This window comes from Nerophis lumbriciformis, linkage group LG03 (genome assembly GCF_033978685.3).
Source record: "Nerophis lumbriciformis linkage group LG03, RoL_Nlum_v2.1, whole genome shotgun sequence".
Taxonomy (NCBI): domain Eukaryota; kingdom Metazoa; phylum Chordata; class Actinopteri; order Syngnathiformes; family Syngnathidae; genus Nerophis; species Nerophis lumbriciformis.
The window spans coordinates 5,465,431-5,491,676 of NC_084550.2; the positions used below are offsets into that span (position 1 = coordinate 5,465,431).

The window sequence follows — 26,246 nt, forward strand, 5'->3', positions numbered from 1 at the left end:
ATTGTGTATGCTTTTCAAACGCTGTATTTATTTATTAAAACAAGTGCATTTTAAATTGCAGGAAAGAAAATTGTGCTGACATTGCACTTTATAATAGCACTATTAACCAGTCATTTTAAACATTAACTCATTCCTTTACAGAACAAACACATTGAAAAATAAAGTGCAAATGTACTTATTTGTACAAAAGTGTTAACATTGAAAAAACATGACATATACGTGAACTTAACAAAAAAGTTGTACTTTTTATATGTCAGGGCCCTATGCTGCATTGCATTTGCAAAAGACCAAATTAGCCAAGAGTCTGTCAGTCATTTGTGCACGATGGGGGCGTAGTATGATGCCACCATGGCTGAAAACTCGCTCCACTGGAGCACTGGAGGCAGGCACTGCCAAGACTCTCATGGCCACTCGGAACAGTGAAGGAAGAGTCTTCATGTTCAATGCCCAGAACAAAAGGGGGGAGAGAGTTGTTTTGGGTTGGTGCACTACTTGTAAGTGTATCTTGTGTTTTTTATGTTGATTTAATTAAAAAAAGAAAAAAAAAAAAAATTATTTCTTGTGCGGCCCGATACCAATCGATCCACGGACCAGTACCGGGCCGCGGCCCGGTGGTTGGGGACCACTGAGGTAAACAACCAACAGTATGTAAGAAAGCTAGCTAAAACGGTACACATATTCATAATATAGTATACATTTTAACTGACCTTTATTTTACTATTTTTGTCTTTTTTTAGGTGGCTAAAATACGCGGTGCTGCTGACCGCCGTCTAACGTTACGTGTGATATATTGACTAACGTAACCCTGCTTAAAAAAAATCACTGAACAAAAAGTATGAATAAGGTAGTGAACTGCAACAGATTCCCGTGTTTGCAATAACGTTATAACGTTAGCAGTGAGTTTACAGCCTCACTGATTTAACTACACAGCAAATAAAAGTCACGTTACTTAGCCAATAAACGTTATCTTTCATTCAAAACTTACCGTTCTTTGTGCAACTTCAAATGCCGGACGAAGTTGGAAGTTGTTGCCTCTCCATCAGTCATTTTCGAACCGTATGTGTTGCATACTGCAAACCGTTTTGTGTTGACCACCTCGTAATTTTTATACCCAAACGAAATTATTTTAGGTATCATTTTTTGTTCACTGGCGTGTGGTTTGGACATGTCTTCTTAGTTGGTTGTCCTGCAATTTGATTGGATGAATGCTGTGTGATGAAAACAAAGTAGATCTAATTTGATTGGCTGTTGTACTGAGACCACACCAGCTGACACACGCAACGCTGATAGACAAGTACACAATGAAAAATACGGAGCACTCCCGAATAACTTTTTCATCTTTGGGTTTTGGGGAAAGTAGCAAGTCATGTCAAGTCATGTCAATTCAAAAGGCTCAAGTCCAAGTGAAGTCACAAGTCATTGATGTTAAAGTCTAAGTCGAGTTGCAAGTCTTTTTACATTTTGTCAAGTCGAGTCTAAAGTCATCAAATTCATGACTCGAGTCTGACTCGAGTCCAAGTCATGTGACTTGAGTCCACACCTCTGATAGACTCTATTTATGTTATTCACATGTGAATAATGCTGTATAATAGTCTGTATTTATATTATTCACATGTGAATAATGCTGTATAATAGTCTGTATTTATATTATTCACATGTGAATAATGCTGTATAATGGACTGTATTTATATTATTCACATGTGAATAATGCTGTATAATAGACTGTATTTATGTTATTCACACGTGAATAATGCTGTATAATAGACTGTATTTATGTTATTCACACGTGAATAATGCTGTATAATAGACTGTATTTATGTTATTCATGTCATGTCTGTATAATCATGTTTTGTTTTAGTCATGTCATATTTTGTATTGTTTAGTTGTTGGACTCTTTAGTTTCTGGCTTTTCATTCCCTCGTCTTGTTTCCATAGTTACCCATTAGTTTCACCTGTTCCACGTTTGGACTCATTGTGCACTCTTGTTTGTCACCATAGCAACCCATTAGTTTTGACCTGCCTTCACGACTCACGCACCTGTCTTTAATCATGTCACTATTATTTAAGCTTCCAGTTGCCAGGCTGTCTGTCTGGCGACATCATACCCCTGACTTTCTGCTTCTCACTCTGTTTACCTCTGCGCACTTCATGCCATGTCAAGTAAGTTTTTTTCGATTCATGCCACAGTTAGCGACTGTATTTATGTTATCACATGTGAATAATGCTGTATAATAGACGGTATTTATGTTATTCACATGTGAATAATGATGTATAATAGACAGTATTTATATTATTCACATGTGAATAATGCTGTATAATAGATTGTATTTATATTATTCACATGTGAATAATGCTGTATAATAGACTGTATTTATGTTATTCACATGTGAATAATGCTGTATAATAGACTGTATTTAAGTTATTCACATGTGAATAATGCTGTATAATAGATTGTATGTATGTCATTCACATGTTAATAATGTTGTATAATAGACTGTATTTATGTCATTCACATGTGAATAATGCTGTATAATAGACTGTATTTATGTTATTCACATGTGAATAATGCTTTATAATAGACTGTGTTTATGTTATTCACATGTGAATAATGCTGTATAATAGACTGTATTTATATTATTCACATGTGAATAATGCTGTATAATAAACTGTATTTATATTATTCACATGTGAATAATGCTGTATAATAGATTGTATTTATATTATTCACATGTGAATAATGCTGTATAATAGACTGTATTTATGTTATTCACATGTGAATAATGCTGTATAATAGACTGTATTTATATTATTCACATGCAAATAATGCTGTATAATACACCGTATTTATATTATTCACATGTGAATAATGCTGTATAATAGACTGTATTTATGTTATTCACATGTGAATAATGCTGTATGATAGACTGTATTTATGTTATCACATGTGAATAATGCTGTATAATAGACGGTATTTATGTTATTCACATGTGAATAATGATGTATAATAGACAGTATTTATATTATTCACATGTGAATAATGCTGTATAATAGACTGCATTTAATTTATTCATATGTGAAGAATGCTGTATAATAGACTGTATTTATGTCATTCACATGTGAATAATGCTGTATTATAGACTGTATTTAAGTTATTCACATGTGCATAATGCTGTATAATAGACTGTATTTATATTATTCACATGTGAATAATGCTGTATAATACACCGTATTTAAATTATTCACATGTGAATAATGCTGTATAATAGACTGTATCTATGTTATTCACATGTGAATAATGCTGTATAATAGACTGTATTTATATTATTCACAGGTGAATAATGCTGTATAATAGACTGTGTTTATGTCATTCACATGTGAATAATGCTGTATAATAGACAGTATTTATATTATTCACATGTGAATAATGCTGGATAATAGACTGTATTTATATTATTCACATGTGAATAATGCTGTATAATAGACTGTATTTATATTATTAACATGTGAATAATGCTGTATAATAGATTGTATTTATATTATTCACATGTGAATAATGCTGTATAATAGACTGCATTTAATTTATTCATATGTGAAGAATGCTGTATAATAGACTGTATTTATGTCATTCACATGTGAATAATGCTGTATTATAGACTGTATTTAAGTTATTCACATGTGCATAATGCTTTATAATAGACTGTATTTATATTATTCACATGTGAATAATGCTGTGTAATAGACTATATTTATGTTATTCACATGTGAATAATGCTGTATAATAGACTGTATTTATATTATTCACATGTGAATAATGCTGTATAATACACCGTATTTATATTATTCACGTGCGAATAATGCTGTATAATACACCGTATTTATATTATTCACATGTGAATAATGCTGTATAATAGACTGTATTATGTTATTCACATGTGAATAATGCTGTATAATAGACTGTATTTATGTTATTCACATGTAAAAATACTTAAATGTTTATTGTCTATTGTGAGAGAACTGTGGTGCTGAATTTCGCCCAGGGATCAATAAAGTACTTTCTATTCTATTCTATTCATCTCGAGCAGTCTTCGATTTTGCCGCAAGGTGGCAGCACTCGCAGGTGCTTGGGGTGCCGTAAACTATCATCGAAGAAGACAAAAGCGAAAGTTAGCTCGACGAGCTGAGACAAAGCTCCTGCTTGACAGAGAATTAAAAACACCCACGCGATGTTGCAAGTGTTGATAAAGGAGAGACTCATGGCGGCAGCTGATGAAATATTCGCGCTTTTCGAAAGGACGATAGCGTCGTACGAGGAGGAACTTTCTCGAACAAGAGAGACTAAGGAAGCTGTTAGCGAGGCCCCAATCGTGTTACGCGTTGAAGGTATGTTCACATGGAAATACTTTCTCTTGCTAATATACGAAGGTAGTTTCGATCATAAATCACTGTAACGTCAATATATAATTAAGATGACGTCAGGCAAGGGGGAAAAAAACCTCATAGCCATACATCCAACCATCCATCTTCTTCCGCTTATCCGAGGTCGGGTCGCGGGGGCAGCAGCCTAAGCAGCCTTAGCAACAAAGCGCTGCGGGAAACCCTGCCTTACTGTACAATGTCTGCTCTGTCTGGGATGAAGACTGATAGGTTTTTAATGTCTTCCTGTTAAGATGAAGAATATTTGGAAATCCTTGCGATTGGTTAAGAAAAATGGATTAAAACGACCGTCTTTTTATGTATTTTTTTGCCATCTCAGGGTCTAAGTTGGCTGTCAAAGATGACCAACTTCTAGGTTTATGGCCACAACCTTTTACTGTACAAGTGAGAGGCAAGACTTACAGTCAAGAAAATAAGTATTTGAACACCCTGCTATTTTGCAAGATCTTCCACTTAGAAATCATGGAGGGGTCTGAAATGTTCATGGTAGGTGCATGTCCACTGTATGAGAGATAACCTAAAAGAAAAATCCAGAAATCACAATCTATGATTTTTTAACAATTTATTTGTGTGATAAAGCTGAAAATAAGTATTTGAACATCAATCAATCAATCAATCTTTATTTATATAGCCCTAAATCACAAGTGTCTCAAAGGGCTGCACAAGCCACAACGACATCCTCGGCACAAAGCCCACACACGGGCAAGGAAAAACTCACCCCAGTGGGACGTCGATATGAATGACTATGAGAAACCTTGGAGAGGACCACATATGTGGGTAACCCCCCCCCCCTCTAGGGGAGACCGAAAGCAATGGATGTCGAGTGGGTCTGACATAATATTGTGAGAGTCCAGTCCATAGTGGATCCAACATAATAGTAAGAGTCCAGTCCATAGTGGGGCCAGCAGGACACCATCCCGAGCGGAGACGGGTCAGCAGCGCAGAGATGTTCCCAGCCGATGCACAGGCGAGCGGTCCACCCCGGGTCCCGACTCTGGACAGCCAGCACTTCATCCATGGCCACCGGACCTGTGCCCCCCCCCCCCTCAAGGAAAAGGGGAGCAGAGTAGAAAAGAAAAGAAACGGCAGATCAACTGGTCTAACAGGGGGGCTATTTAAAGGCTAGAGTATACAAATGAGTTTTAAGATGGGACTTAAATGCTTCTACTGAGGTAGCATCTCTAATTGTTACCGGGAGGGCATTCCATAGTACTGGAGCCCCAATAGAAAACGCTCTATAGCCCGCAGACTTTTTTTGGGCTCTGGGAATCACTAATAAGCCGGAGTTCTTTGAACGCAGATTTCTTGCCGGGACATATGGTACAATGCAATCGACAAGATAGGACGGAGCTAGACCGTGTAGTATTTTATACGTAAGTAGTAAAACCTTAAAGTCACATCTTAAGTGCACAGGAAGCCAGTGCAGGTGAGCCAGTATAGGCGTAATATGATCAAACTTTCTTGTTCTTGTCAAAAGTCTAGCAGCCGCATTTTGTACCAACTGTAATTTTTTAATGCTAGACATAGGGAGACCCGAAAATAATACGTTACAGTAGTCGAGACCAACATTAATATTTGGTAGAGTAGCCTTTGTTTGCAATTACAGAGGTCAAACGTTTCCTGTAGTTCTTCACCAGGTTTGCACAGACTGCAGGAGGGATTTTGGCCCACTCCTCCACACAGATCTTCTCTAGATCAGTCAGGTTTCTGGGCTGTCGCTGAGTAACACAGACTTTCAGCTCCCTCCAAAGATTTTCAATTGGATTTAGGTCTGGAGACTGGCTAGGCCACTCTAGAACCTTGATATGGTTCTTACGAAGCCACTTCTTGGTTTTCCTGGCTGTGTGCTTTGGGTCATTGTCATGTTGGAAGATCCAGCCACGACTCATCTTCAATGATCTGACTGAGGGAAGGAGGTTTTTGGCCAAAATCTCACAGTACATGGCTGCAGTCATCCTCTCCTTAATACAATACAGTCGTCCTGTCCCATGAGCAGAAAAACACCCCCAAAGCATGATGCTACCACCCCCATGCTTCACAGTAGGTATGGTGTTCTTGGGATGGTATGCATTAGAGATGCGCGGTTTGCGGACACAACCGCGGAGTCCGCGGATTATCCGCGGATCGGGCGGATGAAATTTAAAAAAATAAGATTTTATCCGCTCGCGGGTCGGGTCGGGCGGATTAATTAGATATTTTTTTTTTTTTTTTTTTTTTTTTTTTTTTGCGGGTGGCAGTTAAACCAATTGGGAAATATATATACATAGTTAAATGTTGTTACCCACATACGAAAAACGAGCAGGCACCTGCAGCATATGCCACAACAGAAGAAAAAAAAAGAAAAGAGATGGACACTTTTACGGAGCGGAGAAGGGACGCCTCGCCGGGGTCCGGGACCGAGGCCCCTTCCCCCGAGAGGGCCCCACCGGGAGCCGTAGCTGAGGCGATCCGCGAGAAGGGTCCGACGCACGTCCAGGCTCACTACCGCGCCCACCGCACCGACACCCCGCCTCGTCCGCTTTCGCCGCGGCCGGCGTCACGCGCAGCAGGTAAGCAGCTTACCTGCCCGCCACCCCCGTGGCCGGGGGCTCGTAACAGGGGTTCAAGGGCCGCAGGCCCCGGTAGGTCCAGGACAAAGTCCTGGTGGAGGGTTCAGGGCTTCGCCCCCCGACGCAAAATGATTATTAGCATTCAGACAGGTTAAAATGTTGCTAAAACCATCACTTTTCTATCAGTCACAGTGACTTTTCAAAACAAAAATATTACAGCAAAAATCATATGGGTTGATTGACATGTTTATTCTGTAAGCTAACTTCAATAGTTTGAAATTATTTTGACAGTTAATGCCAGTTATCCTGTCAACCTTTCACAAGACTTCAATTTGTTAATTGAAAGCATAAATAGTATAAACACTTTTAACAGTATGTCGTGCTGTGAAATACAGCCGACAGGATTGCGCATGCATGGTGCAGGAGAACAAAGGACTTCTTTAATTTAAGGTTTGTGATAAACCATCAAACTCATTCGTTAAAAGGACTCTATAGTAATATAAAGCGAATTTTTCTTGACATTATCATGCAAGAAAAGTTTATTTTTGGGACCGCGATCACCGCGTAATGATTTTTAAAGGTTGCATTACATTATTAACTGTCCCATGTGATCAGCCAGTGCGATTGGAAGTCCATGCTCAATTATTGCCTCCGTAAATAAAACTTCAGCACTTATCACATCCAAAGAATCTGTTTGGGCGACGAAAAACGTTGAAAGTTTTCCACTTGTATCGCTAGCAACGGCATTAGACTTGTGTTTTTTTTGTCCCAACGTGGTCTTTTACATCGCTAATTCCTCCGTGTCCGATCGAAAAATCTTGTCTGCACAAGGTGCAATTCGCGTAGTTTTCACCCTTTTTTTTTTTTTTAATTAATATTAGATATATAACAACGGGCGGATTGCGGGCGGGTGCAGTCCTGATCAAACGTTACATCGGGTGGATGGCGGATGGTTGACGACTTTCTGATGCGGTTGCGGATGAAATAATTGCCTATCCGCGCATCTCTAGTATGCATCATTCTTCTTCCTCCAAACACGCATAGTGGAATTATGACCAAAAAGGTCAATTTTGGTCTCATCTGTCCACAAAACTTTCTCCCATGACTCCTCTGGATCATCCAAATGGTCATTGGCAAACTTAAGACGGGCCTTAACATGTGCTGGTTCAAGCAGGGGAACCTTCCGTGCCATGCATGATTTCAAAGCATGACGTCTTAGTGTATTACCAACAGTGACCATGGAAACAGTGGTCCCAGCTCTTTTCAGGTCATTGACCAAGTCCTGCCGTGTAGTCCTGGGCTGATTCCTCACCTTTCTTAGCATCATTGAGACCCCACGAGGTGATATCTTGCATGGGGCTCCACTCCCATTGAGATTGACCGTCATGTTTAGCTTCTTCCATTTTCTAATGATTGCTCCAACAGTGGACCTTTTTTCACCAAGCTGCTTGGCAATTTCTCCGTAGCCCTTTCCATCCTTGTGGAGTTGTACAATTTTGCCTCTGGTGTCTTTGGACAGCTCTTTGCTCTTAGCCATGCTGAATGTTTGGCTCTTACTGCTTGTATGGGGTGGACAGGTGTCTTTATGCAGGTAACGACCTCACACAGGTGCATCTGATTCAGGATAATACAGTGGAGTGGAGGAGGACTTTTAAAGGCGGACTAACAGGTCCTTGAGGGTCAGAATTCTAGCTGTTAGACAGGTGTTCAAATACTTATTTTCAGCTGTATCACCCAATAAATTGTTAAAAAATCATAGATTGTGATTTCTGGATAGGTGCTGCTAAAAGTAGTTCCTGTGCGTTAGTTCTTACATTAACAATGTTGCCCATACTTGGTTGATATTCAGGTCACAATATGTAAATGGCGAATTGTTTTTGTAACATTTTCGAGGGCTTTAAAGGACTCCCATTAGCTTCATTGCGAGCCGCCCCGCACTTGCTGTACAGGTAAAAGCCAGTAAATTAGAATATTTTGAAAAACTTGATTTATTTCAGTAATTGCATTCAAAAGGTGTAACTTGTACATTATATTTATTCATTGCACACAGACTGATGCATTCAAATGTTTATTTCATTTAATTTTGATGATTTGAAGTGGCAACAAATGAAAATCCAAAATTCCGTGTGTCACAAAATTAGAATATTACTTAAGGCTAATACAAAAAAGGGATTTTTAGAAATGTTGGCCAACTGAAAAGTATGAAAATGAAAAATATGAGCATGTACAATACTCAATACTTGGTTGGAGCTCCTTTTGCCTCAATTACTGCGTTAATGCGGCGTGGCATGGAGTCGATGAGTTTCTGGCACTGCTCAGGTGTTATGAGAGCCCAGGTTGCTCTGATAGTGGCCTTCAACTCTTCTGCGTTTTTGGGTCTGGCATTCTGCATCTTCCTTTTCACAATACCCCACAGATTTTCTATGGGGCTAAGGTCAGGGGAGTTGGCGGGCCAATTTAGAACAGAAATACCATGGTCCGTAAACCAGGCACGGGTAGATTTTGCGCTGTGTGCAGGCGCCAAGTCCTGTTGGAACTTGAAATCTCCATCTCTATAGAGCAGGTCAGCAGCAGGAAGCATGAAGTGCTCTAAAACTTGCTGGTAGACGGCTGCGTTGACCCTGGATCTCAGGAAACAGAGTGGACCGACACCAGCAGATGACATGGCACCCCAAACCATCACCCAACCATGCAAATTTTGCATTTCCTTTGGAAATCGAGGTCCCAGAGTCTGGAGGAAGACAGGAGAGGCACAGGATCCACGTTGCCTGAAGTCTAGTGTAAAGTTTCCACCATCAGTGATGGTTTGGGGTGCCATGTCATCTGCTGGTGTCGGTCCACTCTGTTTCCTGAGATCCAAGGTCAACGCAGCCGTCTACCAGCAAGTTTTAGAGCACTTCATGCTTCTTGCTGCTGACCTGCTCTATGGAGATGGAGATTTCAAGTTCCAACAGGACTTGGCGCCTGCACACAGCGCAAAATCTACCCGTGCCTGGTTTACCGACCATGGTATTTCTGTTCTAAATTGGCCCGCCAACTCCCCTGACCTTAGCCCCATAGAAAATCTGTGGGGTATTGTGAAAAGGAAGATACAGAATGCCAGACCCAAAAACGCAGAAGAGTTGAAGGCCACTATCAGAGCAACCTGGGCTCTCATAACACCTGAGCAGTGCCAGAAACTCATCGACTCCATGCCACGCCGCATTAACGCAGTAATTGAGGCAAAAGGAGCTCCAACCAAGTATTGAGTATTGTACATGCTCATATTTTTCATTTTCATACTTTTCAGTTGGCCAACATTTCTAAAAATCCCTTTTTTGTATTAGCCTTAAGTAATATTCTAATTTTGTGACACACGGAATTTTGGATTTTCAATTGTTGCCACTTCAAATCATCAAAATTAAATGAAATAAACATTTGAATGCATCAGTCTGTGTGCAATGAATAAATATAATGTACAAGTTACACCTTTTGAATGCAATTACTGAAATAAATCAAGTTTTTCAAAATATTCTAATTTACTGGCTTTTACCTGTATATTACAAAACAGAATGCTTTAAAAAAAAGAACAACACATGTTTTCTTTTCTTACATAGGTATGGTAAATGATGGGTGAAAAAAAAAAGTGCAGTTCCCCTTTAACACTGCACAAGGTGTAATTTTTCCCATCACTTTCCTTTCTTCTTTACACCAAAAGTAAACTAAATTTAAATGACAAAAATGTAAGCAAAGTGAATATTGCGAGTGACAACGTGTAAAACATATGGTGCTGAAGGTGACGGTGAGGTAATGGACCAAGTAAGGGTTGTACAAAAATAACAGCCGGGTGTTTTTGGTTGCAATAGGATAAAATAGGATAGGATAGGTCTTTATTGTCATTGCACAAGTACAACAAAACTTTGTTTTCAGCACAAACCCGTTCAAGATTAGACAAACAAACAGTGTACAGGGTTACAGAACAGGAACGCTGATGGGTCGCCACAAGGCACCCCGTAAAGATGGGGAAAAAGGTATAACGCTTGGGAAGGATGAGTAAAAAAATACAATCTAGACTGGGCTCCTAAGGGGGCCCAGTTTGGAGTGGGAAAAAACCTCCATAGCAAAGCACATACCGTATTTTCCGCACTATAAGGCGCACCGGATTATTAGCCGCACCTTCAATGAATTACATATTTCATAACTTTGTCCACCAATAAGCCGCCCCGGACTATAAGCCGCGCCTACGCTGCGCTAAAGTGAATGTCAAAAAAACAGTCAGATAGGTCAGTCAAACTTTAATAATATATTGAAAACCAGCGTTCTAACAACTCTGTCCCAAAATGTACAAATGTGCAATCACAAACATAGTAAAATTCAAAATGGTGTAGAGCAATAGCAACATAATGTTGCTCGAACGTTAATGTCACAACACACAAAATAAACATAGCGCTCACTTTCTGAAGTTATTCTTCATTCGTAAATCCTTCGAATTCTTCGTCTTCGGTGTCCGAATTGAAAAGTTGCGCAAGCGTGGGATCCAAAATGGCCGGCTCCGTCTCGTCGAAGTCATCGGAGTCAGTGTCGCTGTTGTTGTCCAGTAGTTCTGTGAATCCTGCCTTCCGGAAAGCTCGGACCACAGTTGTGACCGAAATATCTGCCCAGGCATTTACGATCCACTGGCAAATGTTGGCGTATGTCGTCCGGCGCTGTCTGCCCGTCTTAGTGAAGGTGTGTTCGCCTTCGGTCATCCATTGTTCCCACGCCGTTCGCAGTCGTGATTTGAATGCCCTGTTGACACCAATATCCAGCGGTTGGAGTTCTTTGGTTAATCCACCCGGAATGACGGCGAGTGTTGTATTTGTGTGCTTCACTTGTTTTTTGACACCATCTGTGATGTGGGCGCGCATAGAGTCGTATATCAACATGGACGGAGCTGCGTGAAAAAAGCCACCCGGCCTCTTCGCGTAAACTTCCCTTAACCACTCGCTCATCTTTTCTTCATCCATCCATCCCTTCGAGTTAGCTTTTATGATGACGCCGGCTGGAAAGGTCTCTTTTGGCAAGGTCTTCCTTTTGAATATCACCATGGGTGGAAGTTTCTGGCCATTAGCATGGCAAGCTAGAACCACAGTGAAGGACGACTTCTCATTCCCTGTGGTGCGAATATTCACCGTACGTGCTCCCGTTGTATCAACAGTGCGGTTCACAGGAATATCAAAAGTCAGTGGAACCTCGTCCATGTTGATAATGTTCTCTGGCCGGATCTTTTTTTCCGCTATCTTGTTTTTACAATATGCACGGAAAGTAGCCAGCTTTTCTTTAAAGTCGTTAGGCAGTTGCTGTGAAATAGTGGTCCGTGTGCGGATGGAGAGATTGCGTCTTTTCATAAACCGGAAACACCAAGAAGCACCACCTTTAAAATCATCCAGGTGAAGTTCGCTTGCTAGCGTTGTTGCCTTCATTCGAATAGTGATGGTGCTGACACTTCTGCTTGCTGCTCTCTGCTCAACAACCCACTGTTCGAGTTCGTCCTCCAACTGTTGCCATCTTGCTTTGTTCCCTCGGAAACTCTGTTTTGTCTTCTTTACCTGGCGCAGGTCATCTTCTTGCTTCCTCCACCTACGCACCATTGATTCATTTATGTTATATTCTCTTGCTGCTGCTCTATTTCCGTGTTCTTCGGCATGACTTATTGCCTTAAGTTTAAATTCTGCGTTATAAGCGTGTCGCTTAGTAGGAGCCATTTTGTAGTCTGGTCTTTACAGATGTAAACACACAAAGGAAATGAAACGAAATATCCGCGCGCTTCTTTTTCTTCCGGGGGCGGGCGGTAGCTTACAGTAGAAGAAGAAGCGCTTCCTGTTCTATGGGGGCGGGTGCTTACCTTGACGGTTGCTTGCGTAGAAGAAGAAGCGCTTCCTGTTCTACCGGGAAAAAAGATGGCGGCTGTTTACCGAAGTTGCGAGATCAAAACTTTATGAAAAGGAATCGTAATAAAGCGCACCGGGTTATAAGGCGCACTGTTAGCTTTTGAGAAAATTTGTGGTTTTTAGGTGCGCCTTATAGTGCGGAAAATACGGTATACATATTACAACGTACATCTCAAGATATCTAGCAACAGAGGGGAGGGAGTGCGGGGTCATGGTGGCAGGCCGCAGCTCTCAGGCGCTGACCATCCTTTCATCACCCCTATGGGATTTGCGTCGAGGGCGTTGGATTGGGTGGCGGTGGGGTATGTATGTGTGTGGCGTATATTTTTGTGGATGTGTGTAAGCCTGCAGTGTGTCTCTGTTCCGCGGCCTTGATGTCGTGCAGTCGCTAGTCCAAAGTCAACAACAACAGGTGTGTGTCCATGAGAGACAAGAAGGGAGTTTGTTGTGTTTTCACTGCACTGTCCTTCAGGAGAGTCTCCAAGCCAGGGAAACAATCCAAGTTAGAATGTTTTGTATACGAGCGAAAATAAAATGTGCTTTTCACTCTAAATTGTCTATGACTGGTCCTCAAACCTGCGGGGCAGACAGTCCGATGTGATCCAAAATCACAAGAGTGTCCACAGTTCTTCCCGCATCCTCCAATCATTTGGGGCAGCTTTGGGGTACTTTGAAGACTGCCAGCAACTTCCAATTTGTGGACAAACCAGAGCAACGCTTACTCCAATCAGCAGATGTCCTGTTGTCTGTCATAACTTGGTCTTGGGTGTTAGCTTTTCCGGGATGCAACGGAAAGTTGGCTCGGGCGAGACGGGAATGTAAGTACATTTTTATTTAAAGACTATAGCTACAAAAAAAGGAAGTAAACAAAAGGCGCGCACAATGGCGGAGAACAAACTATGAAACCAAAAAGACTATAAACATGGCACGAAAACTTACTTGGCTTGGACAAAAATAGTAGCATGAAGGATGGACATGGAAAGAAGTGTCAGGAATGGACAGAAGCATAAATGTGAGGTCGTCAGAACGACAAACTGAAAAGAATGAACTTAGTAGTGAAAGCAGGTGCGTGACTCAAAACGTGAAACAGGTGCGTGACGTGACAGGTGAAAACTAATGGGTTGCTATGGTGATAAACAAGAGTGCACAATGAGTCCAAACGTGGAACAGGTGAAACTAATGGGTAATCATGCAAACAAGACGAGGGAGTGAAAAGCCAGAAACTAAACAAAACATGACTAAGACAAAACATGATTACACAGACATGACATTGTCATCATTCCCAATAGGTAGATATCTTCACTCCTTCTTCTCCCAAGAGTCCGTGGTGTGTCCAGCAACAACAACCGCTCCGTCAGGACAAGCAGGTTCCCCTAAACCCAAGATCTTGTCCATTTCGTTGAGGCCAGTTAAATAGTTCCAATGTTTAGATTTGGAGAGCAGTGCAAAAAGAGGCAACAACAAAGTTAAAGGGGAACATTATCACAATTTCAGAAGGGTTGAAACCATTAAAAATCAGTTCCCAGTGGCTTATTTTATTTTTCGAAGTTTCTTTCAAAATTTTACCCATCACGCAATATCCCTAAAAAAAAAAAGCTTCAAAGTGCCTGATTTTAACCATCGTTATATACACCCAGAGGTGGGATCAAGTCATTGTTTTGCAAGTCACAAGTAAGTCTCAAGTCTTTGCCCTCAAGTCCGAGTCAAGTCCCGAGTCAAGACAGGCAAGCCCCGAGTCAAGTCCAAAGTCAAGACTGGAAAGTCTCAAGTCAAGTCCTAAGTCCTGCATTTTGAGTTTCGAGTCCTTTCAAGTCCTTTTAACCACAGACTAATATATTAACACAGATTGTGTATGCTTTTCAAACGCTGTATTTATTTATTAAAACAAGTGCATTTTAAATTGCAGGAAAGAAAATTGTGCTGACATTGCACTTCATAATAGCACTATTAACCAGTCATTTTAAACATTAACTCATTCCTTTACAGAACAAACACATTGAAAAATAAAGTGCAAATGTACTTATTTGTACAAAAGTGTTAACATTGAAAAAACATGACATATACGTGAACATAACAAAAAAGTTGTACTTTTTATATGTCAGGGCCCTATGCTGCATTGCATTTGCAAAAGACCAAATTAGCCAAGAGTCTGTCAGTCATTTGTGCACGATGGGGGCGTAGTATGATGCCACCATGGCTGAAAACTCGCTCCACTGGAGCACTGGAGGCAGGCACTGCCAAGACTCTCATGGCCACTCGGAACAGTGAAGGAAGAGTCTTCATGTTCAATGCCCAGAACAAAAGGGGGGAGAGAGTTTTTTTGGGTTGGTGCACTACTTGTAAGTGTATCTTGTGTTTTTTATGTTGATTTAATTAAAAAAAGAAAAAAAAGATATATATATTTCTTGTGCGGCCCGATACCAATCGATCCACGGACCAGTAGCGGGCCGCGGCCCGGTGGTTGGGGACCACTGAGGTAAACAACCAACAGTATGTCAGAAAGCTAGCTAAAACGGTACACTTATTCATAATATAGTATACATTTTAACTGACCTTTATTTTACTATTTTTGTCTTTTTTTAGGTGGCTAAAATATGCGGTGCTGCTGACCGCCGTCTAACGTTACGTGTGATATATTGACTAACGTAACCCTGCTTAAAAAAAATCACTGAACAAAAAGTATGAATAAGGTAGTGAACTGCAACAGATTCCCGTGTTTGCAATAACGTTATAACGTTAGCAGTGAGTTTACAGCCTCACTGATTTAACTACACAGCAAATAAAAGTCACGTTACTTAGCCAATAAACGTTATCTTACATTCAAAACTTACCGTTCTTTGTGCAACTTCAAATGCCGGACGAAGTTGGAAGTTGTTGCCTCTCCATCAGTCATTTTCGAACCGCATGTGTTGCATACTGCAAACCGTCTTGTGTTGACCACCTCGTAATTTTTATACCCGAACGAAAGTATTTTAGGTATCATTTTTTGTTCACTGGCGTGTGGTTTGGACATGTCTTCTTCGTTGGTTGTCCTGCAATTTGATTGGATGAATGCTGTGTGATGAAAACAAAGTAGATCTAATTTGATTGGCTGTTGTACTGACAGCACACCAGCTGACACACGCAACGCTGATAGACAAGTACACAACGAAAAATACGGAGCGCTCCCGAATAACTTTTTCATCTTTGGGTTTTGGGGAAAGTAGCAAGTCATGTCAAGTCATGTCAATTCAAAAGGCTCAAGTCCAAGTGAAGTCACAAGTCACTGATGTTAAAGTCTAAGTCGAGTTGCAAGTCTTTTTACATTTTGTCAAGTCGAGTCTAAAGTCATCAAATTCATGACTCGAGTCTGACTCGAGTCCAAGTCATGTGACTCGAGTCCACACCTCTGTATACACCCGTCCATTTTCCTGTGACGTCACATAGTGAAGCCAACACAAACAAACATGGCGGAAAGAACAGCAAGCTATAGCGACATTAGCTCGGATTCAGACTCGGATTTCAGCGGCTTAAGCGATTCAACAGATTACGCATGTATTGAAACGGATGGTTGTAGTGTGGAGGCAGGTAGCGAAAACCAAATTGAAGAAGAAACTGAAGCTATTGAGCCATATCGGTTTGAACCGTATGCAAGCGAAACCGACGAAAACGACACGACAGCCAGCGACACGAAAGAAAGCGAGGACGAATTCGGCGATCGCCTTCTAACCAACGATTGGTATGTGTTTGTTTGGCATTAAAGGAAACTAACAACTATGAACTAGGTTTACAGCATATGAAATACATTTGGCAACAACATGCACTTTGAGAGTGCAGACAGCCCAATTTTCATCAATTAATATATTCTGGAGACATACCCTCATCCGCGCTCTTTTCCTGAAAGCTGATCTGTCCAGTTTTGGAGTTGATGTCAGCAGGCCAGGGAAGCTAGGGTCGATATTCTTCTCTTGAGCATAAGGGACGGTGTGAGCCAAGACATCCAGGGGGTTTAGCTCGCTCGTCTGCGGGAACAAACTGCCGCCATTGCTTGCCGTGCTACCGAGGTCCTTTGTCCCTGAATTGCTCACACACTCCGGCAGAGTCAATGGGGGTCTGGCGGCAGATTTCTTTGACTTTATCGTTGGAAATGCATCTGCTTTGAGTGTCGCAGGATATCCACACATTCTTGCCATCTCTGTCGTAGCATAGCTTTCGTCGGTAAAGTGTGCGGAACAAACGTCCAATTTCTTGCCACTTTGGCATCTTTGGGCCACTGGTGCAACTTGAATCCGTCCCTGTTCGTGTTGTTACACCCTCCGACAACACACCGACGAGGCATGATGTCTCCAAGGTACGGAAAACAGTCGAAAAAACGGAAAATAACAGAGCCGATTTGACTCGGTGTTTGAGAAAATGGCGGATTGCTTCCCGATATGACGTCACAACGGGAAGAGCGAATAATAGAAAGGCGTTTAATTCGCCAAAATTCACCCATTTAGAGTTCGGAAATCGGTTAAAAAAATATATGGTCTTTTTTCTGCAACATCAAGATATATTGACGCTTACCAGTGACGTGCGGTGAGGTTGATGGCTGGTGAGGCACTGACTTCATCACAGTCAGATTTACAAACATATGAACCCTAAAGAGTATCTTATTCACCATTTGATTGGCAGCAGTTAACGGGTTATGTTTAAAAGCTCATACCAGCATTCTTCCCTGCTTGGCACTCAGCATCAAGGGTTGGAATTGGGGGTTAAATCATCAAAAATTATTCCCGGGCGCGGCACCGCTGCTGCCCACTGCTCCCCTCACCTCCCAGGGGGTGATCAAGGGGATGGGTCAAATGCAGAGGACAAATTTCACCACACCTAGTGTGTGTGTGACAATCATTGCTACTTTAACTTAACTTTAACTTTACACATACAAACTGTAGCACACAAAAAAGCACATTTAATTAAAAAAACGTTATTATGGTCTTACCTTTATTTATAAGTGCGGGAACAGTGGTGTTGGTGTTGGAGGAGTTGTGAATGAATGAAATATGAAATCCGTGCTGCAGTCTGCAGGTGTACCTAATGTTGTGTCCCTGCAGTCGTTCACGGCTCCTCCGGCGCGAGCAATGTTGTTTTTGCACTTTTTGGCTTCTTGTTAAGTGACATTTTTTGGGTGGATTCGGTCTTGCACGTGGAGGGTTTGGGTGTGGGCTTTGGTTGGTGTGGCGCTCCCGTCGGGGGGTGCAGTCTGCAGCAGAGGTGCATTAACTGGCACCAGGAGGCGGGATTACGCGAGCCTCAGCCAGTGCGTCTTCGCAACAGTTTTATGATCGCTCAGCACAAGAAATACTTTACACACATACAGTTGTTGACCAAATACACTGTATCAATCAATCAATGTTTATTTATATAGCCCTAAATCACAAGTGTCTCAAAGGGCTGCACAAGCCACAACAACATCCTCGGTTCAGATCCCACATAAGAGCAAGGAAAAACTCACAACCCAGTGGGATGTCAATGTGAATGACTATGAGAAACCTTGGAGAGGACCGCAGATGTGGGAAACCCCCCCTCTAGGGGAGACCAGATGCAATGGTCGTCGAGTGGGTCTAGCATAATATTGTGAAAGTCCAGTCCATAGTGGATCTAACATAATAGTGAGAGTCCAGTCCATAGTGGATCTAACATAATAGTGTGAGAGTCCAGTCCATAGTGGATCTAACACAATAGTGTGAGAGTCCAGTCCATAGTGGATCTAACATAATAGTGAAAGTCCAGTCCATAGTGGATTCAACATAATAGTGAAAGTCCAGTCCATAGTGGATCTAACATAATAGTGAGAGTCCAGTCCATAGTGGATCTAACATAATAGTGAGAGTCCAGTCCATAGTGGATCTAACATAATAGTGAGAGTCCAGTCCATAGTGGATCTAACATAATAGTGTGAGAGTCCAGTCCATAGTGGATCTAACATAATAGTGAGAGTCCAGTCCATAGTGGATCTAACATAATAGTGTGAGAGTCCAGTCCATAGTGGATCTAACATAATAGTGAGAGTCCAGTCCATAGTGGATCTAACATAATAGTGTGAGAGTCCAGTCCATAGTGGATCTAACACAATAGTGTGAGAGTCTAGTCCATAGTGGATCTAACATAATAGTGAAAGTCCAGTCCATAGTGGATCTAACATAATAGTGAGAGTCCAGTCCATAGTGGATCTAACATAATAGTGTGAGAGTCCAGTCCATAGTGGATCTAACACAATAGTGTGAGAGTCCAGTCCATAGTGGATCTAACATAATAGTGAAAGTCCAGTCCATAGTGGATTTAACATAATAGTGAAAGTCCAGTCCATAGTGGATCTAACATAATAGTGAGAGTCCAGTCCATAGTGGATCTAACATAATAGTGAGAGTCCAGTCCATAGTGGATCTAACATAATAGTGAGAGTCCAGTCCATAGTGGATCTAACATAATAGTGTGAGAGTCCAGTCCATAGTGGATCTAACATAATAGTGAGAGTCCAGTCCATAGTGGATCTAACATAATAGTGTGAGAGTCCAGTCCATAGTGGATCTAACACAATAGTGTGAGAGTCTAGTCCATAGTGGATCTAACATAATAGTGAAAGTCCAGTCCATAGTGGATCTAACATAATAGTGAGAGTCCAGTCCATAGTGGATCGAACATAATAGTGAGAGTCCTGTCCATAGTGGATCGAACATAATAGTGTGAGAGTCTAGTCCATAGTGGATCTAACATAATAGTGAGAGAGTCCAGTCCATAGTGGATCTAACATAATAGTGAAAGTCCAGTCCATAGTGGATCTAACATAATAGTGAGAGTCCAGTCCATAGTGGATCTAACATAATAGTGTGAGAGTCCAGTCCATAGTGGATCTAACATAATAGTGTGAGAGTCTAGTCCATAGTGGATCTAACATAATAGTGAAAGTCCAGTCCATAGTGGATTTAACATAATAGTCTGTACATTATATACCTCAGCTAACTAAACTATGGAAATGTATAATATAATTCATATAGCAATACGGTCTCACTGCACAGCAGGCCAGCAGTTAGCCGAGTCCGCAATCCATGTTGAGGCACTGAGTGACGTGCCTCAACTGGCTGCTGTTCACCGCACCGTCTCTTCTCAGTATTTGAACGGCAAATGTGAAAATTCAGCAATTTTGAATAAAAATAATCTAAAACTGGTGAAGTTAAATGGAAAATAACTTTATAGTATAATCACTGGATACATATAACAATTTAATTAATTTTTTTTCTTTTTACATTTTTTTTCTTTCCATGATGGCAGGTGAGGCCCCGCCTCACCTGCCTCTAGTGACCGCACGTCACTGACGCTTACATAGGTCTGGTGATAATGTTCCCCTTTAAGACAAGACAAAGAAGCAAGCAGGAGAGGAAAGAGGAGCGTCCACCCTCGATGAGAGCCAGAGAGAAAGGACTAATAACAATATTTACCGTGATTGTAGAAAACAAGATCAGTTTACGCTTTATAACCCGATTCATAATAAACAATAAACCATGTTCATTAGCAGGACACCGCCACTTACTTGATGTTATTCATGTCCTGCAGACGTCCAGCAGCGGATGGGTCGTCAAGGAGAGCGTCGGCCGCGGTGGGGGAGCTCCACTTCAAGGCAGGAGTATCCACAGCCCCCTCAAGTTAAAGAGGAAGACGGGGAACTTTGGATCACGCCGAAGGAAGAGTGTCTGCGAGGGCAGGGGGAGGCCAATCTTACCAAGTTGCCACTGACTGTTGTCTCTGTGAAGACTGAAGAGCATGAAGACGAACCACCTGAGTCCTCACAGCTTCACCACAGAACAAGTGAGTGGAACAGCCATGAATTGATACAACTTTTTACAATTTCCAGACACTATTCTGACTAAGGCCGGGGGGGTATTGTAGCTGTTGTTAAAGCAACTCATACATTTATTATTCATTGATTTCAATATTTAAGTAAAAAGTGCAAGTAATACATATAAATACATTTAGGTGTACACTAGAGATGCGCGGATAGGCAATTATTTCATCCGCAACCGCATCAGAAAGTCGTCAACCATCCGCCATCCACCCGATCTAACATTTAATCAAACCCGCACCCGCCCGCACCCGCCCGCACCCGCCCGTTGTTATATATCTAATATAGACGATGCAAGGCATTAGTGAGGTTATAAAGCTTTTGCCTGTTAAAGAAAGGAGACTGATCCAATGCAGCACAGACATTCAATGCGTGCCACGCTGTCACGGCCCAGACGCACACCAGTGCCCAATCATCTGGGAGCCGCGCTGAGCACACCTCCAAGCGCATGGAGGTGCGATGTCCCTCGCACCAGCGGCGGCTCCACCCGGGCTCGCGCCCGAGGCTTCAGCGCGCACCGCGGCAGCCATCCTACTCGTCGCGGCCTAGCCCTCGCGGCTCTCGCTGCCGGCGACAGCCGGGTATGGGCCCGACGCTCCAGCGCCATCCATTTTCAGGGCTAGTTGATTCGGCAGGCGGGTTGTTACACACTCCTTAGCGGGTTCCGACTTCCATGGCCACCGTCCTGCTGTCTATATCAACCAGGGTGAGCCCCACCCCTTTCGTGAGCGCACTGCGCGCGGAGTGACCCCTGTTACGCGCCCCCGGCAACGGGGGTGGCGGTCAGGTAAGCTGCGCGGGCGGAGCGCGCGGAGTGACCCCTGTCACGAGCCCCCGGCCACGGGGGTGGCGGGCAGGTAAGCTGCTTACCTGCTGCGCGTGACGCCGGCCGCGGCGAAGGCGGACGAGGCGGGGTGTCGGTGCGGTGGGCGCGGTGGTGACCCTGGACGTGCCTCGGGCCCTTCTCGCAGATCACCTCAGCTACGACTCCCGGTGGGGCCCTCTCGGGGGAAGGGGCCTCGGTCCCGGACCCGGCGAGGCGTCCCTTCTCTGCTCCGTAAAAGTGTCCATCTCTTTTTTTTTTCTTCTTCTGTTGTGGCATATGCTGCAGGTGCCTGCTCGTTTTTCGTATGTGGGTAACAACATTTAACTATGTATATATATTTCCCAATTGGTTTAACTGCCACCCGCCTGAATCTATTTAAAATCTAATTTTTTTTTATTTCAACCGCCCGACCCGACCCGCGGATAAAATCTAATTTTTTTAAATTTCAACTGCCCGATCCGCCGATAATCCGCGGACTCCGCGGTTGTGTCCGCAAACCGCGCATCTCTAGTGTACACTGCATCTAAACTTCAAGTGCAATATAATGTTTAACCTTCCAGGGGTGCTGGACTTATCCCAGATGTGCATGAAAAACCTACATTTTACTACAAGCAGTGATGAATACTTATTTTCTTGAAAAAGTTTCTTATGTCCATTTTGCATCTATTCACGTTCTTGTTCTGCAGTGCTATGTGTGCTAATGTGCTTCGTACACCTGCGGGACCGCAAGCAAGGTCGCAGAGAAAATGCGGACTGGATTTTGAGTGATGTGGGCATTTTCTATATGAACAAGTCCAAGGACCGCAAGCAAGGTCACAGAGAAAATGCGGACTGGATTTTGAGTGATGTGGGCATTTTCTATATGAACAAGTCCAAGGACCGCAAGCAAGGTCGCAGAGAAAATGCAGACTGGATTTTGAGTGATGTGGGCATTTTCTATATGAACAAGTCCAAGGACCGCAAGCAAGGTCACAGAGAAAATGCGGACTGGATTTTGAGTGATGTGGGCATTTTCTATATGAACAAGTCCAAGGACCGCAAGCAAGGTCGCAGAGAAAATGCGGACTGGATTTTGAGTGATGTGGGCATTTTCTATATGAACAAGTCCAAGGACCGCAAGCAAGGTCACAGAGAAAATGCGGACTGGATTTTGAGTGATGTGGGCATTTTCTATATGAACAAGTCCAAGGACCGCAAGCAAGGTCGCAGAGAAAATGCGGACTGGATTTTGAGTGATGTGGGCATTTTCTATATGAACAAGTCCAAGGACCGCAAGCAAGGTCGCAGAGAAAATGCGGACTGGATTTTGAGTGATGTGGGCATTTTCGTATATGAACAAGTCCAAGGACCGCAAGCAAGGTCGCAGAGAAAATGCGGACTGGATTTTGAGTGATGTGGGCATTTTCTATATGAACAAGTCCAAGGACCGCAAGCAAGGTCGCAGAGAAAATGCGGACTGGATTTTGAGTGATGTGGGCATTTTCTATATGAACAAGTCCAAGGACCGCAAGCAAGGTCGCAGAGAAAATGCGGACTGGATTTTGAGTGATGTGGGCATTTTCTATATGAACAAGTCCAAGGACCGCAAGCAAGGTCGCAGAGAAAATGCGGACTGGATTTTGAGTGATGTGGGCATTTTCTATATGAACAAGTCCAAGGACCGCAAGCAAAGGTCGCAGAGAAAATGCGGACTGGATTTTGAGTGATGTGGGCATTTTCGTATATGAACAAGTCCAAGGACCGCAAGCAAGGTCGCAGAGAAAATGCGGACTGGATTTTGAGTGATGTGGGCATTTTCTATATGAACAAGTCCAAGGACCGCAAGCAAGGTCGCAGAGAAAATGCGGACTGGATTTTGAGTGATGTGGGCATTTTCTATATGAACAAGTCCAAGGACCGCAAGCAAGGTCACAGAGAAAATGCGGACTGGATTTTGAGTGATGTGGGCATTTTCTATATGAACAAGTCCAAGGACCGCAAGCAAGGTCACAGAGAAAATGCGGACTGGATTTTGAGTGATGTGGGCATTTTCTATATGAACAAGTCCAAGGACCGCAAGCAAGGTCGCAGAGAAAATGCGGACTGGATTTTGAGTGATGTGGGCATTTTCTATATGAACAAGTCCAAGGACCGCAAGCAAGGTCGCAGAGAAAATGCGGACTGGATTTTGAGTGATGTGGGCATTTTCTATATGAACAAGTCCAAGGACCGCAAGCAAGGTCGCAGAGAAAATGCGGACTGGATTTTGAGTGATGTGGGCATTTTCTATATGAACAATTCCAAGGACCGCAAGCAAGGTCACAGAGAAAATGCGGACTGGATTTTGAGTGATGTGGGCATTTTCGTATATGAACAAGTCCAAGGACCGCAAGCAAGGTCGCAGAGAAAATGCGGACTGGATTTTGAGTGATGTGGGCATTTTCTATATGAACAAGTCCAAGGACCGCAAGCAAGGTCACAGAGAAAATGCGGACTGGATTTTGAGTGATGTGGGCATTTTCTATATGAACAAGTCCAAGGACCGCAAGCAAGGTCGCAGAGAAAATGCGGACTGGATTTTGAGTGATGTGGGCATTTTCTATATGAACAAGTCCAAGGACCGCAAGCAAGGTCGCAGAGAAAATGCGGACTGGATTTTGAGTGATGTGGGCATTTTCGTATATGAACAAGTCCAAGGACCGCAAGCAAGGTCGCAGAGAAAATGCGGACTGGATTTTGAGTGATGTGGGCATTTTCTATATGAACAAGTCCAAGGACCGCAAGCAAGGTCACAGAGAAAATGCGGACTGGATTTTGAGTGATGTGGGCATTTTCTATATGAACAAGTCCAAGGACCGCAAGCAAGGTCGCAGAGAAAATGCGGACTGGATTTTGAGTGATGTGGGCATTTTCTATATGAACAAGTCCAAGGACCGCAAGCAAGGTCACAGAGAAAATGCGGACTGGATTTTGAGTGATGTGGGCATTTTCTATATGAACAAGTCCAAGGACCGCAAGCAAGGTCGCAGAGAAAATGCGGACTGGATTTTGAGTGATGTGGGCATTTTCTATATGAACAAGTCCAAGGACCGCAAGCAAAGGTCGCAGAGAAAATGCGGACTGGATTTTGAGTGATGTGGGCATTTTCGTATATGAACAAGTCCAAGGACCGCAAGCAAGGTCGCAGAGAAAATGCGGACTGGATTTTGAGTGATGTGGGCATTTTCTATATGAACAAGTCCAAGGACCGCAAGCAAGGTCGCAGAGAAAATGCGGACTGGATTTTGAGTGATGTGGGCATTTTCGTATATGAACAAGTCCAAGGACCGCAAGCAAGGTCGCAGAGAAAATGCGGACTGGATTTTGAGTGATGTGGGCATTTTCTATATGAACAAGTCCAAGGACCGCAAGCAAGGTCGCAGAGAAAATGCGGACTGGATTTTGAGTGATGTGGGCATTTTCGTATATGAACAAGTCCAAGGACCGCAAGCAAGGTCGCAGAGAAAATGCGGACTGGATTTTGAGTGATGTGGGCATTTTCTATATGAACAAGTGGAATGGATTGGATACCGACGCACTAAAGGGGCTCTCTACCTTACGCTATGAAGTGAGGGAAAACTGAGTGAATAATGACAGGTTATATGATTATTTATTTAAAGTCATATTCGGGCCACTTTATAATGAATATGTCGGCATGTATTTGTAAAAAAAAAACAAATAATAGTATGAACTCCGCTGTCCCTCAATTGTCAGGTGGAGTGGGTGGGCAGGATTGTCCATGATGGCCAGCAGTTTGTCCAGAGTCCTCCTGTCCCTCACTGACACAAACGCCTCCAACTGCGTGCCAATAGTTTGGCCGGCTTTCCGGATCAGTTTGTCAATCCGGTTTGAGTCCATTTTGCTGGTGCTGCTGCCCCAACAAACCACTGCAAAGTAAATATGTCAAATAAGGGTGATATTTGCTTATTTTCTGTCTGATAAGATCATTCTTCTCACTAAGCAGATTTTATGTTAGAGTGTTTTACTTGTTTTAAGTGTCCTAAATGATCTCAGTAAGATATTACAGCTTGTTGCTGAGATTTGATGACCTATATTGAGTAAAACATGCTTGAAACTAGAATATCAACTGTTGCAAAGCTGTGTCATCAACACTCACAAGTATAAAACTACTTTTTTAAAGTAATTATTTCTTAATTCAAGCATGAAAAAAAAAAAAATCATGACTTTGACACAATTGTGTCTCATAATTAAAACAGATGACAGCCAAATGGACTTTGCGGTTTTATTTTCAATGAAACAATAGAAAATAGGTACTCGTATACAGAGGTGGGTAGAGTAGCCAGAAATTGTACTCAAGTAAGAGTACTGTTACTTTAGAGATTTATTACTCAAGTAAAAGTAAGGAGTAGTCACCCAAATATTGACTTGAGTAAAAGTAAAAAGTATGTTGTGAAAAAACTACTTAAGTACTGAGTAACTGATGAGTAACATACACACACATATCATATATATATATATATATACACACACATATATATATATATATATATATATATATATATATATATATATATATATATATATATATATATATATACACACACACACACACACATATACATACATATATATATATATATATATATATATATATATATATATATATATATATATACATTGATATATACAGT

At 42.2% G+C, this 26,246-nt stretch overlaps 1 protein-coding gene across 1 annotated transcript in view; it reads left to right on the plus strand.

Moving 5' to 3' along the window:
- The first annotated feature begins 4,136 nt into the window (after positions 1–4,136).
- The window catches only part of LOC133577163 (uncharacterized), a 29,004-nt gene continuing 6,894 nt past the window's right edge, over positions 4,137–26,246 (plus strand). Inside the window, exons 1-2 of the mRNA XM_061930781.2 lie at positions 4,137–4,380; positions 20,465–20,716. Of these exons, the coding sequence (XP_061786765.2) occupies positions 4,224–4,380; positions 20,465–20,716 (409 nt within the window). The 5' untranslated portion in view covers positions 4,137–4,223. The remainder of the gene's footprint in view (positions 4,381–20,464; positions 20,717–26,246) is intronic.